This window comes from Haplochromis burtoni, unplaced genomic scaffold (assembly GCF_018398535.1).
Source record: "Haplochromis burtoni strain Fernald_Lab_line unplaced genomic scaffold, NCSU_Asbu1 Contig_80, whole genome shotgun sequence".
NCBI lineage: Eukaryota > Metazoa > Chordata > Actinopteri > Cichliformes > Cichlidae > Haplochromis > Haplochromis burtoni.
This window is the reverse complement of record NW_024582441.1, coordinates 1,715,736-1,730,086: the sequence shown is the minus strand read 5'-3', so window position 1 is coordinate 1,730,086 and position 14,351 is coordinate 1,715,736. Positions and strand designations below refer to the sequence as shown.

Here is a 14,351-nt window from a genome sequence, read left to right as displayed (position 1 = left end):
AGAAAGCATCACCAGCACCGATCCTCCAAGCATCAGTGATAACAGTGAGGTGAGGTATCTGTGTCGAGCCCAAAGGATACTAAATGAGAACACGTACCCCAGCCACAGCCTGTTCACCCTGCTTTCCATCTGGCAAGCGATACAGACACATTTGTTTCCCGTTTCTTTCCTTAGGCTGCAAGACTAAATTCTGAATTCATCCTCTGCACTTCAAGTCAAATAATAGACTTTATTTTTACGACTTACTGTCATAAGAACATTGAATTTTGCTCTAGTAGTCGTGCAATAAGAATGAATTCTAAATTTAAGCACAAATTCCTCCCTACTGAGAAGACATTAAGATCTTTTATTTGTATTAAGATAAATGTGTTTACTTTTAGTCTGCTCACACTAGTTTTGAGAAAAGTTTTTTTTAAGACTAGAAATGTGGCTTTTCTAAAAGCTTGATTTAGAAATTGTCGAATTGAAACTCTTCTGCTGACAGATCATTTCGTTTACTTTAAGTAATCTTTTCCCCATTTTATTCCTTTTTTTGGTTATTGATAGCTTGAGTTTTTTGGAGTGTGTACACTCAATCTTTTGCTCCCAAGAGTTAACATTGATAAACAATTACCAGCACCAGTGCAAACACATCCAAACCCTAAATCTACTGTCACTCTCCCTCCAAACCTTAAATCCATCTGTCCCCTCTCTATTCCTATCACACACCACTGATGCACAATTTCCCTGACCGGCCAAATGCATTTCCATATACAATTTCTACATCACTACATGATCCGAGTTATCCTCACCTCCATCTTCTCTACCCTCTTCTTAATTGCCCTCTCTGATACTAGTGTGGGATCAGAGGAAAGCAGGCAGGACAGGAGCTGACAGCAGGCATGACAAGTAGCTAGATCAATATACTGCCTAGGGGGAAGCATGGGGGCATGATGCTTTGGAGAGAGGGGAGCAGGGCAGAGGCACTGGTGCTGGGCCAAAGTTAGACCAATGGTTCCATTGCATTAACAAAACACAATTGATCTGACAATACCACTTATAATAGCAATTAAGCCCAGCTGCATATGCTTTTAACCTATATACTACCTTTGGGGGAAGGTTTGAGCTGGAGGAAAGCAGACAGAGTAAGAGGGAAGATCCTTTGCATTCATACAGTTTGCAAGTTACATATGCATGTAGGGCTGTGCGATATGACCAAAATCTCATATCCCGATATAAGAATTCTATCTCCAATAACGATATAAGCTGTGCGTCATGTAGCTGGAGTCCAGTGTTTTAACCGATCTATGAAACGATACATTTTTAGACATAAGTTGTAAAGGCCGCCGTTTTCTTTGTGAGTATTTATTACACAGCATGCTGCGGGGAAAAGCCTGTTCTAACGTTTGAGTCTAAGGTTTATTTTTTAGCACCTGGCGGCTCTTTTTTACTTCTCATCCGTAAATAATCTGCTCTGTCACGTGATTCAGTTTATTTTGAAAAGTCTCAACAGGATCTTGAGCTTTATTGTGAAAGGTTTATGTGGAACATAAACAAGCGGATGGTTTTACCGTCGTTGTTGCTAACCACAACGCATAAAAACAGGCGCTTGTCCGTCTGTAGTGTGGTTATATAAAATATAAGAGAAAGAGAGAACTTTAAGAAATTAATATAGCCACTACAGTGACCATCAAAACGATGAAAAAAATATTGCCGTAAAGAGTTTATTTTGCGACAGCACGAAACAAACGATAGCGTAAAATGAAACGATAGACGTTTTTATATCGTCATCTGATATATATCGTTAAATCGAACAGCCATATATACATGGGTTCCCTACAAACAGATGAGCGACAAATTTAAGGGAAAGAACAACACACTGGCTTTAATTTGCCTTGCAAAGACACAATGAGTCTCTAGAAACTTTGGCAAAACATGAAAGTAGGTTTTTGGTTGGAAAAGCCAATTTAACTGACAGTGAAACACAGTTGGGCAATTCCACTTTTTATAAATGGCTTGACTACTCAATTAATTCATGGTGTGAAAGTCTGTGAAAAAACCTCAAGCTTCAAATCTTTCAGAGGAAATGGTGCTGGGTTCCTGTGCACCTGACGAAAAGCCGCTGGGGGAAGGTTTGAAAAATGCTTGTTGTTGAGTGGTATCCTCGTGTAATACATTTAACAGGAAACATTCAAGTCCTTGGGAGACAAAAAGCTGCAATGGCTTTGAACCCAGGAGTGCATGTTGGCAAACAGCAACGAATGCAACAAGCTGGGAAGTTACCCCTTGACAAATGGAGCTGTAAAAGCCACGACTCAGCGTGATGCACAACACACAGGGTTCAGGATCTCTTAAAAATGAGTTTGTAGGGTTTCAGGAAGTCAATCCCAGAGTAGAGTAGCGCTGGTGTTGCAGATGTTTAACACTCGTGTTCACGCTAGAAGCTTTTTAGGTTCAGCAGTGCAAGAAATTTAACTAAAGATTAAAAAAAAAAAAGCAAAAAAAAAAAATCTTGGATAAAGAAATCATTTTTGTAGTTTTGCCTCCGTGCACCACAGAGAGGTTTTAAAAATCAAACAATCAAGATGTGATTGAAGTGCAGACTTTCAGCTTTAATTCAAGGGGTTTCACAAAAGTATTGCAATGACTGTTTATGAACTAAAGACACTGTTATGCCCAGCTCCCATTTTCAGAGGATGAAAAAATAAATAATAGGACATTTTAAACATGGGGATTGCTTCATAATATGATGAAAAGCTTTCGTAGTCAATGACTGCCCCAGGTCTAGCGCTCATTAGAGTTTTATACTTAACTAAAAAGCTGCTCTGAGCTCAGGTGACTGACTTAGCTATTGAAGAAAATCCCATTTCCTTGCCTTGAGAAACTCTTAGGTTGCTTTTACAGTACGCTTTGGGGCATTATCCATTTGGATTGTGAAGCGCTGTCTGATCAGTTTTGCAGCGTTTGGATGAATATGAGCAGAGAGTATAGCCCCGTACTCTTCACAGTTTCTGCCATAATATTTTCTCCACTATGTTGAACAGATAATATGGTATCAGATCACAAGTTGTTTCTCTCCTCCTCTGCACTTTTCTCTTCCTATCATTTTAGCACAACTTCATCTTGGTTTTATTCTCACAAATAATCTTTTCAGGTCTGTGTTGGCTCTTTTTCTGACCAAGTCTAATCTGTTCTTCTTGTCTAAAGTGTAACCAGTGGTTTGCCCATTTCTGTAAACTCAGTATTTTCATTTATAAAGAGATTTTTGCGCTTCACAGCACGCACACACAAAAAGACAATGATATACCAACCTGCTTTAGAATGTTCTTGGTGAAATGTCGTGTTGTGTTTAAGGTCTTTGGGCCCTTTTTCATTTTCAGAGCTGGCCAGTGAACCCATTCTTGTTAAGAATGTACCAGAGATGTGATTTGACCACTTCTAAAGTTTTAAAAATGTCTGTTACTCTTACTAGTTTTATTAGAGGTGGTTGGAGGTGAAAGTCTGCACTTTAACAACATGTTGGTTATTCGATTAAAATACTGTGGTGGTGTACACAGGCAAAACTACAGTACAAGAAAATTAGAGACCAAACTGTACCTGGACACTTGGCTAGGTAAAATTATAATTGCAATAACAATAATCATCTTCTGGCACATCAAACACCATCCTTTTTGTATAATTTTAAATAAAATTGGCATTCTTCAAGAAATTACCTGAAATTCCAACTGGATGTTATTCATGAAGTCTCAAGAGTAAAGATGAAAGCATGAGATGGGAAAAATCCCTCTTTCTTATTAAATTCTAACAGATCTGTTTGCTTCACAAGCCACATGTCCAATTTTTTAAGTGGTTCAGAGGTTCAGCTTCTTGGAGATAAAGCATTCATGCCTCTGTGCCATTAAGCACTGAGGCTTTTTCCTTGATTCATCACATCTTTTCTTAAGCTTAGTGCGTAGAGTACATTAGTGACCTACCTAGCATGACCAGCTGGGTGGTGCCACGGACATTTCCGCCAGGGTAGGTAGCAAATTCGCAGGCATACTTCCCCTCATCAGTCATCCTAACATCAGTAATCTGGATAGAAGGGCTGTCCACCTTTGGAGGACTGGGCACGAAGCTGACTCTGCCTTTCACAGGTGAGTTAGGATAGCTGGGCTCATTCCCGGGGAGAAACACAGCTATGTTGACTGGGTCTTGGGTTGGCTCTGGCACGTACATCCATGTGACCTATGATGGCACACACCGAGAGGGTCAGTGGACGGGAAGCATAGAGAGACAATGAAAAACAGCAGACCTCATTCATCATGGCATTGATAAGCGACACCGTGACAGCGTTTTAAGATATCCACATTTTAATGTAAACTCCACAGGGTTGCGTACACGGCATCACAATTAAGTGGGGAGCAGGTATGAATATGGATGCGAGTTTTTCAGGAGAAGTACTCTCTCGACTGTTCTTAGCAGAACCATGCAGAGCTGTGCACTTCCAGCTTCATTGAAATGCAGCTAAGAAATGCACCCATTACCATATTCAATCCCCTAAAGCAAAATGTAGCTTAGCATTGTTTGTTTGGAGTAATAAAACATTAAGCCTAAATGTGACAAAAACCTATTGCTGGCCTCTGGATTATTTCTGTGAGCCATGATTTGTTAGATTAAGGTGCAATGTGGCAAATAAACAAGGCACATAGAGCCATATTCTGATTTTTCTTGGTTAATTTTATTGAAGAGAATTGCTTTTTCCACCTCAGACACAGTTTTACTGACCCGCAGAATCAAATCAGTGAGTAAATGACTACTGTATTTACAGGAAAATTGTCATAATTTGAGTTAAATATCAAATCCACTTCAAGTCGGATACCTGCTGGCTTCAAGTGTAAAAGCAAATTGTAACTGCAGTCCCAATTTCACTGAATTGTATTGTGTCAAGTCAGCACAATGAGCTCCAGTTTTGGGATGACACAGACATTTTTATTTGAATTTCACACAACAAATCTAGTTTGCAGTTGAGAGAGTATAGTGGTGCAAAGAGGTAATCAAATACTAACCAAGGGGAAACACAGATGCATCATGGGATTGTATATCTTACCATTGAAAGCTGTACCCCAGTGGGATCAGCGAAGGCACAGCGCAGGTTGACTGTCTGGCCAGGATACGATGTCACCTCTTGGTCTACTTTTACACGCTGACCTGAAGCTCCTGAACAAAACAAAGACAGAGACAAAAAAAAAGCATTACTCTCAATGTTTCCCTTTAAACACAAACTACAGGAGAAAGCAAAGAAAAGGAACAGTCTTGGTACAAAGCAAAGATAAATGAGGACACTATGGAAGTGTGTGTGATACACAGGACAGCATTACTGAACTCCGGCAAGTAGGCCAAGAGTCTGGTACCTCTCCATGACAGTGCGTGCGTGGACAGATTGGTGGTGGGGGGAAGCGAAGTTGTGTGTTGGGGGAGAGAGAAAAAAAGAAAAGGAGGAGGAGGAAAGCCAGTTCTTTTTTACCCATAGGTCATAAATCATGTGGATGGGTTATGCTTTTCTATAGCCTGCCATTTTCTGTGCCGACACATTCCTGTGTAACAGCAAAGAGTCAAAATAAATATGCTTTTCTTAGTGCGTTTTGTCAGTGGGTGTGTGAGAAACAGAACGAGCGAAGGAGCTTTAGAACGACAATCTGTGCAAGTGTGTGTGTGTCCGTCTCTGTGTGTGTAATCCAGGTTTCTGTGAAAAATGTAATTACTTGTATGAGTAAGCGCGCATTAGTGTATGTCAGCAAGATGGCACCTGTTTTAAGTAAGAGTGGATTACCGGCGGATACACAACTTCAAATGTCTGCAGCCAGGCCTACATTTCCATACGAGTGTGTGCGCTCGCAGTGTGTTTACCGGGAAGCTACAGACACAGACACACATAGAATGAGCAAAACACAATTTCCCCTAAAGACAAACAATTACTTGAAAAACTAGTTCCACTAGTTTGTGCTGAGCTCAAGCTGTTGTGTTGAAACTAATATGATCTGCTGCACTGGTAGAACACACACACACACACACACACACACACACACACACACACACACACACACAGGCACCCACACACAAACGAAACCCGTACGCAAGAGATAAGAGGAAAGGGCAACGCTGTCTTTCTCGTTTGACGAGCAATAAACACCACACCTTCTCTTCTCAAGGGAGACCTGAGGTATCAATACAGAGAAAGAGAAGAGGCAGGAATGAGTGAAGAACCGAGTGGGAAAGTGGAAGAAAGCAAGCCTTTCCTAGAATAACACCAGCTCTCCCAGGACCAGCCCAATTTACAACCACAAAACAACCCCCTTGTAGCCACAGAGGAACCTCTGGACAACCACTAAACAGCCCGTGGGATCAGCAGCGAGCCTTATTGGGCTGAAAAGATGAACAAGTTGTTGTTTTTTTTTAAATTTCATTTTGCTTGAAGACTCATGCACGAGCATAGCTATGCAAGTCGACACACGGCGAGCATACACACACACACACACACACGGGGGCATCAAATTACTGCTTTATTGTCAAGCACCTGGCCTGTAATGTTTCAAATGTCTAGAGCATTATGTAAAGATCACGCTACACTCCTTTGTCAGCCTACTTAAACAAGTCAGACTAATACAGATTAGGTTTGGGAGTGGGAGCCTGACTGTGGTTATAAAAATAATGTAGCAGAGGAGGAGAAAAGAGGATAAAAGGTTATTGAATACCTTGATTACTAGTCTTGATTGTAGTATAAGGACCAAGCGGCATGTCATAGGTCATTACAGCGTGGGATTGACAATAACTTACTCCTCATTTCGTTTATGTGCAAATTCATACACACGCATATCTATTACGTCCACACAAAAATGTGGGGGCAAACTGAGCCGGGCCTGTTGCCTGTCATTTGGAGGCAATAAGAGGAGAGCCACCACGGGTCAACTCCTGCCAGAGCTCAGATGAGAGACAGGGCCAGCCTTATGAGACTTCCTACAGCCACGGGGAAATGAATATTACACACAAGACATACAGAGACTTGCACAACCTCATTCTTAGTGAGTCCCCAAAGCCCAGCCCAAAGGCTCAGACTCCGTGTCATTAGAACAGCAGACGGGGAGAAAGTAAAGTCAGTGTGTGCATGTTCATCTACACAAACAGACTTTTGGAAATGATGAGACAAGGCAGCATTAAAAAAAAAAAAAAAAAAAAAAAAGTAATCGAGACACATTTTGAGTGCATCAGTCACATTAAAACACAAGACGGAGAGATCGGAGGCGGAGGGGGACAAGAACTAAGGGAATTAGTGAATAGAAGACAGTTCAAGGGTAAGAGTGAGAAGAATAGGGGAGAGAAAGAGGGTTGGAGGGGAGGAGAGTAAGAACAGAAGCCTTATGTCACTGCTGCTCTACTTTACAGTAGCTCTGCTGCCTGCAGGTGACATACAAGCATCATCAAATGCACATGAACAAACGAAACACATGCACACACAAACTGCCCTCCTCAACATCCTTAAGTAGTCAAATGTCGGCATCCTAAGTACTGTCACCTATCATTATGTCTTTTAACACCCACATGATGTGCACGCACAGACACACACATTATTGCTGATGGCACTGTGACAGCCCTGCCATATTAACACAGTCCTCTCTGATCCTCTGCCTGGTCACGCTGACATTTCCCACCGTCCATCAGTGAAGAGGGAAATGAATCAGAGAGGAAGAAGGAGAGGAAGTATGCTGGGAGGACGGAAGGATGAAAGGAGGAGACGAGAGACAGGCTGGGAATGCCAAAGTGATGGAGGATGAGAGCGGAGGAGGGGAGGCGAAGTGCAAGAAAAGTGGGGATGAAAGGGTGTGAAGAGAACGCGATGCCAGGAATAGAGAATGAAAGAGGGAGCGAAGAGAGAGTGTGGCGAGAGAAGAGGAGAGGAGGAGGAGGAGGATCTTAAAGGGGAGACAGTGTGAGCTATGAACAAGGTTAATAGGAGACAGCTGAGGGACAAAAAAAAAAAAAGCAGACGAAATAAGAAGAGAGAGGGGGTTAGCAGAGGGAAAGAGGCCATGGGAGATGCAGTGGGACCAACTAAAAATGGAGAGGTGGGGGCGCAGGTAACGAGAAACAGAGCGAGAAGAGGCAGACGAGGGGAGAAGAACGGGAGGCGTGGACCTGTGAGATGCCAGGTACACTCCACACCTGACCTTGTGAGAAGCACTGTGGATGTGAACAGAGAGCGAAAACTACAGTGAAACAGTATGAATAAACGAGCGGAAGAGGGGGGGGAGAGCGAGCACGAGCGAATAAAAGCCAAATCCTAATTTTCTCTGCAGCCCATTTGAGCCAGTCGTGGCTTATAAAACGAACATACGCTTATCAGCCTGTGTCCGCCTGCCTCGCTGCCTGGCTGGCTGACGCCTAATGGCATTCATGTCCTCCATGTCTGATCCTCACTATAGTGGAGAAAAGCAGAGCGTCAGAGGGGACGGGAGTGCAGGCCATCAACTAAAATATCCAATAGCCTTCAGAGCTCAGTGACGCTGTCATTTCATCAAACTAGGGGCTATGCCCTGTCAGGTGGGCTACAATGAAGCTTCCCCATTGTCCATGTTCCTGAAGATTGCTTCCCACTGGTCCACTGTGCATGTTTGTGCGTTTTTGTGGGAGACAGAGAATGTGGGTGGCTTTTCCTTTGGCCTTTCTAACACATTCCTGTCTCAGTAACCACTCTGGGATTTCATATTTCGTCAAGGCCTTTATGAATTTCTCCATTTCCATTATTCTCCCGTGGTTGTTATTGTTTTGCCCAGGCTTTCCACTCCTTCAGCATAATAGCTTTGATATGGGAAACAGGGAGCGTCATCACTTTTCTGTCCTGACAGAATCTGTCGCCGCATGCGCCTTCTCTGATTTGATTTTCCTTTTAAATACTTTCTCCCACTCCCCGTCGCAGGTAAACTGAAGATAGATCCACAGCCCTTTTCACAAATCAAGTTTGGGACATTTGCCACAGTTACCCTTTCTTACACTTCACTTCAAATATGTTTGCACCACTGAAAAGGGAGGGAGAGGTGACGGAGATGCCTGAAAAGAGTGTTTGGGAGCTAACGCACATCGCACCACATGATAAAGGTTTTATTCTAATTCTATATTAGGCAAGAACAACCAGTGTTAAAAGTCTAAAATTAACAGACTGTAATCCTCACTCTGGGGAAGAGACTGGGAATCACTTTTTTTTTCTCTTTTTCTTTTTTAAATCTATCTTGAATGTTACTTTCCTTACTTAAAAAACAAAAAAAGTATATGATAATGTATACGATTTATTAAAAGGAGACAAATCTCTTGCAAAAATATACAGAGCTACCCACTGTAGCGAACGCTTGTGACAAGCCGAAACTAGCTTTAGTGAAATAATAAATGTCAATGTTATTCTTTCAATGTATTTGCATTAGTGTCACTGCAGCTCAATTTGAGCCTTAAGACTACTACACACTGCTGTCCTTTTCCTTCTCTTAGTCTAAGTGCACCTCCTGAGTGCATTCAAGCAAGTGTTACACCAAACATAAGAGGGAGAAAGCAAGAGAGACGCTTTGATGAGTTCTTCTCATTGGTCATCTCAAGCGATCGGAGTTTTCAGTTGCGTCAAAGACGTGCCGAGAAAAGCTGCTGTTGTAACTGGATGAAAAGCCTCCAGACTGACCCTACATGCCATATTTGCTCACCTGGTGGCAAATTATCACCCTATCTGATCCAGCTTCTTAAGTCAGGATCAGACCAGTATCATATCCAATAAAGCAGCGGTCCCCAACCTTTTCCGGTTTATGCCCGACAATATTTTCACGGACCGGCCTTTAAGGTGTCGCGGATAAATACAACAAAATAAAACTAGCACCGGTACCGAAAAAAAGAAGATTTATTCATAACACATGTGAAAAGACCCAGGAAAACCGAGTTAACGCTAAAAACGATAACGAAATAACGCTGAAAAACGATAAAAACCATACATTTCACACCTGAGCCTCAACTCTCGCGGACCGGTACCAAACGACTCACGGACCAGTACCGGTCCGAGGCCCGGGGGTTGGGGACCGCTGCAATAAAGCAACCAGTGGATCCCTACAATAGACTGGACGTGTGTAAAAATGACTCACACTGCCACATTGTTTGACCACATTACTAAACAATATCCTTAAGAGGTTTGGGGCATTCAAACTTCCTGAAAAACAAGAAACTTAGCGGTTTACAAAATAGTTACGCACCATCCATCAGATCGTTTTGCCTCTTCATTGTTCAGAGAGCTGGGTTATATTTCTCAATGCAACAGCGTCTTCAAGTTTTTGCGCTGGCCTTGGCTTCTGAATGGGCGCGCTGCCAAATAGCAGCTTTCTGAAGTTGCTGATGTGTAATTTTGTTTTTTGAGACACTGGCACAGAAACACAGATTCAATTCTACATTTATTACTGAGGCTGTTTTGTACAGTGAAGTTTATAACATCAGGGCAGTGAGATTTGAGAGTGAGAAACTGTTACAATTAAGCTAATGACCAGATTCAAAGTGGCTTTCATGCATTTCATGCATGTGAGGTCGTGTACTATTTACCTTTGTTTTATACAGTAACATGGTTTTGATATGGGTTGATGTACATGTGTACACTATGAGCTTGAGCCTGGGGATGCAATGTGATAACAAACCATTTCATTTCTATTCCTCACCAGGAGCTCTCTCTCTCTTGGCTAAGATTCAGCCTCACAAAATCTTCCCTTTATTGTTTGAGATGAAAGACTGTAATATTTCAGTTTTTGTCACTGGGAACCAACTGTTCATCTTCTTCAAACTCTGTTTGAGTGGCAAAAACTCATAAGCAGAAACAGTCGAACGTGTATTAAAGCGGAGAGGTGCCATCTGACGTTTTAGCTAAAATGACCTGCCAGTGTAGCTGCCCTTAAAACTGATTTCTGTGTGGTGCTCCCATTGTTGTGTCCATAACAAAATGGCAACACTGCAGTGGATGTGTGTCATGTCCTAACTGCTTCTGGTCTGTTTTAATAGCTGTTATCAGCTGGAGCTTGGAACAGCACCAACCCAAACCTGCTGTCTGCCACTGCTGTCAGACATCACTGCCTTCTCTGCCTTATGGTCGAATAGTTAAATGAACGCGGCCACACATACAGCCACGCAAATCTACAATGAACGTCCACACGTTGCACACACACACACACACACGGGCACTTTGGTATGCAGGGAGCATTGTCTGGACGGCTTAGCTTTGACAGGCGAGGCAGTTTGACAAGCCAAGAATAAAACTAGGAAATGAAGACTTGAGATGTGTCTCGTCTTCTCATTGACCTTTCCACTGGGCTTACTATAAGGAGCCAATCGATAGCACATGAGAAAGCTACATTTAGAAGTAGCCACTGTGCATTATGGACATCTCCAATGACATACTAATATTCTATTCATGCTGCTTTTCCAGTGGGAAGTCCCGAGTCAAAGACGCCAGTGTTAAAAGAAAAGAAAAAGGAGGCACACTTCAAAGACTTTAAGGTTATCAGAAGAGATCGACATTTAAAAAAACTCCACTAACTTGTAAATTTAACACAGAAAAACATTTGGTGTTACAGCAAGGTTGCATGCCGGAGACAGGAGGTAAAACCAACCTCTGTGATGCAACAGGAGTAGGAAGAAGAAAAAAAAATAGGTGCAAGAAGAAGAGAGTACTAGATTTCACTTTGTTCACAGTGACATGATGAAATATTTGATAACTGACTCTGAACATTGACTGTGGAAAGAAAAAGGGGAATCAGACACACAGGCAGAAAGAGGAAGGAAAGCAGAAACACATGAAATGTAACAGAAGAGGAGAGAAGGAAAAAAAAAATAAAATGGGGGTTTGGAGGGAGGGACAGAGAGACACGAATAGGCTTCAAAGTGCCAAGGAGAAATGAACAGCTGGAGGAGAAATCTGCACCGGGAAGTAAGTAAGTGTGTGTGTGTGTGTGTGTGTGTGTGTGTGTGTGTGTGTGTGTGTGTGTGTTTAGTAAGAGAGTGCATACACACATGCATTTGTATACTGATGCATATTCCTATTTAGTTGCCTGTTTATAACAAACATGCCCTAGGACTTGAGCGAATATCATTTGCAAAAATAAGCATTTGCCAATTCAATTAAGTGTATCGTCTTAATGAAAGAGACCCAGCAGGGAAGTATAAAAACCGAAAAATAAATATATATATTTATACAATTTATACACTTTTAAAACTGCGTGCATTTTAGTTCAGAAACCCCAAACCTCCACATACACAGCTGGACCGTGACCTTAGTCTTGCCTTGAGACTGGTTTATGCACTATGCATGAGTTCAGGAGTAAGAGGAACTAGCAGTGTAGAAGTATTCACAGTGGGATCTCCAAACCATTAAACTGCACGGGCTTTAAAATGAAATTACATACACAATAGCTCATGCATGTATGTCTCTATGGACCCTTCTCTCCCTCTTTATCTCTCCCTTTCTCACACTCCTTCATCCTCCTTTCTCAGTTATGTACATAAAGAATGTTTCGGGTCAAGCGAGCTACGCCAGGAGAACCGGTTTGAAATACGAATCATGTGTGTCGGGATGAAATTGGAAAAACAGGAGTTAGTCATTAGAAATGATAGTGGAGGTATTTTTCGCTTTACTGCACCGTATCACACCTTGCAACAGGAGGATGAACCTTACACAACACATTGAAGCACTTAGCATCTGCCAAAGCGCCACATACAGGAAGCAGAAAAAAAGAAAGAGCTGTGTGGTTGTGGTGAGGAAAAGTCCCCCAAAAAAAACATTTCCATACACACAACTACTATGTAAAGCAAAACCATATTTAGACAGGCAGAAACAAAAACGCACATGAATGTGTGTACGCATACACGCAGGGTGGACAGGCACTCTTCCACAGGGTGAATAATTCATCCACGGTTAAGAACGAAAGCAGTGTGCTCTCCTCCGCCTCTCTTCATTATTGATAAATAAGAACATCTACACTGTACCTGACCCGGAGGGGGTGGGGGGTGATCCAGAGCGAGAGAAAAAGAGAGTGAGTGAGAGAGGTGGTCAAAGAGAGAATGACTCCGGGACACAAAGAAATAAAACGGCTGTATAAAGCAGAGGTGTATAAGGCATAAAACACAAAAAGGAAAATAGCAAAAGCCATAAGGCACAAGCTCGGTTTTATGGTACCACATGTTTTCATTTGGCGCTGGGCCTGTTTAGGGTCAGTAAAGTCTGGCTTGTAACAGGCAGTTTACTGTGGACAGAAAGGACAGTCCTCCTGAGCCAAACAAGCTGCTTCTATACTCCCTTGCGAGCGCTATTGCTTCAACTGAATAAGTGACTGAATAACTTACTGGCTGGATGGCTGACAGACACCCAGCTCCCCGCGGCTCCTGGCTCGGCTTTGTCTGTTCAGGCCGTGCACATCATTCTACCTCCACCACTCTTGCCTTCACTCTGCATTGCATCGCTCACTTTGTGTTTTTCCTCCCCATCCTTTTCTCAGTGCTATAGCACTGTCCTGTCTTTTCACTTTGGAATAAATCCTTTTCATCCCTCTGGCTCATTCTGCTCTTCCTCGCCTACTTTTTTTCCCCTATTCCGCCAGTTCTTTCTCTGTCTGACTTCTTCATCCCAACCCTGTGTGCCATCACTTCTCATGGTAATTGTAGTGGGCATGTTTTTTTTTTGTTTTTTTTATCCTGGCATGCAATACTGGGTCTTTGTGCTGGGTGACCACAGTGACAGATCTGCAGTCAGAGCCTGAGCATAAAATGTAAATCAGAGGAGTTGGGGAGGGGAGAATCACTTTTCAGACAGGTCTAGTATCAGTATCTAGGAAATATCTAGATCTAATCCCCATTATGTATGTTGCCGAAAAGTGAATGACTTTGGAAGCGTAAATCCAGACAGAGTATGGCAGCATCGCTTCAGAAACAGCCTGATCCTCTAATTCATGGGTAAGACAGAAGTGCACAGCTAAAACAAAGTGCTAGGTACTTCTTCAAATGTCCAAGGCAGGCTGTGCGTGTGTCACCTCATCCATCACCGTGTAGATGCCTGTATACATCGGTCCATGGGCATGTCAGCTGCAAACATAATGTGATTATGCCTCCTATTTTCACCTCCCTAACAACACTTGGAGGTGAGAGTCTTCCAAGGAGTCAGGAGAGGATATTTCAAGCTGGGTGTGATCCAGTCCCTGAATTATAAACAAAGCTACACGTTAACGCGCGAGGAAAACCATGACAACCCCGCCCACGCACCGAAGCACAGCTGTGTTTCCAGGTTTTTAGTTGCCAGCGTTCACCTTTACCTCCCCTTGGGTAGGATGGGGTGG

At 42.6% G+C, this 14,351-nt stretch overlaps 1 protein-coding gene across 2 annotated transcripts in view; it reads right to left on the bottom strand.

Moving 5' to 3' along the window:
- si:ch73-22o12.1 (nectin-2) overlaps positions 1-14,351 on the bottom strand; it is an 85,638-nt gene that overhangs the window by 49,606 nt on the left and 21,681 nt on the right. For both annotated transcript variants that reach the window (XM_014334462.2, XM_005925159.3), the window contains exons 2-3: positions 5,069-5,178; positions 3,954-4,206 (exon numbers count right to left, since the gene is read on the bottom strand). In XM_014334462.2, the coding sequence (XP_014189948.1) occupies positions 3,954-4,206; positions 5,069-5,178 (363 nt within the window). The remainder of the gene's footprint in view (positions 1-3,953; positions 4,207-5,068; positions 5,179-14,351) is intronic.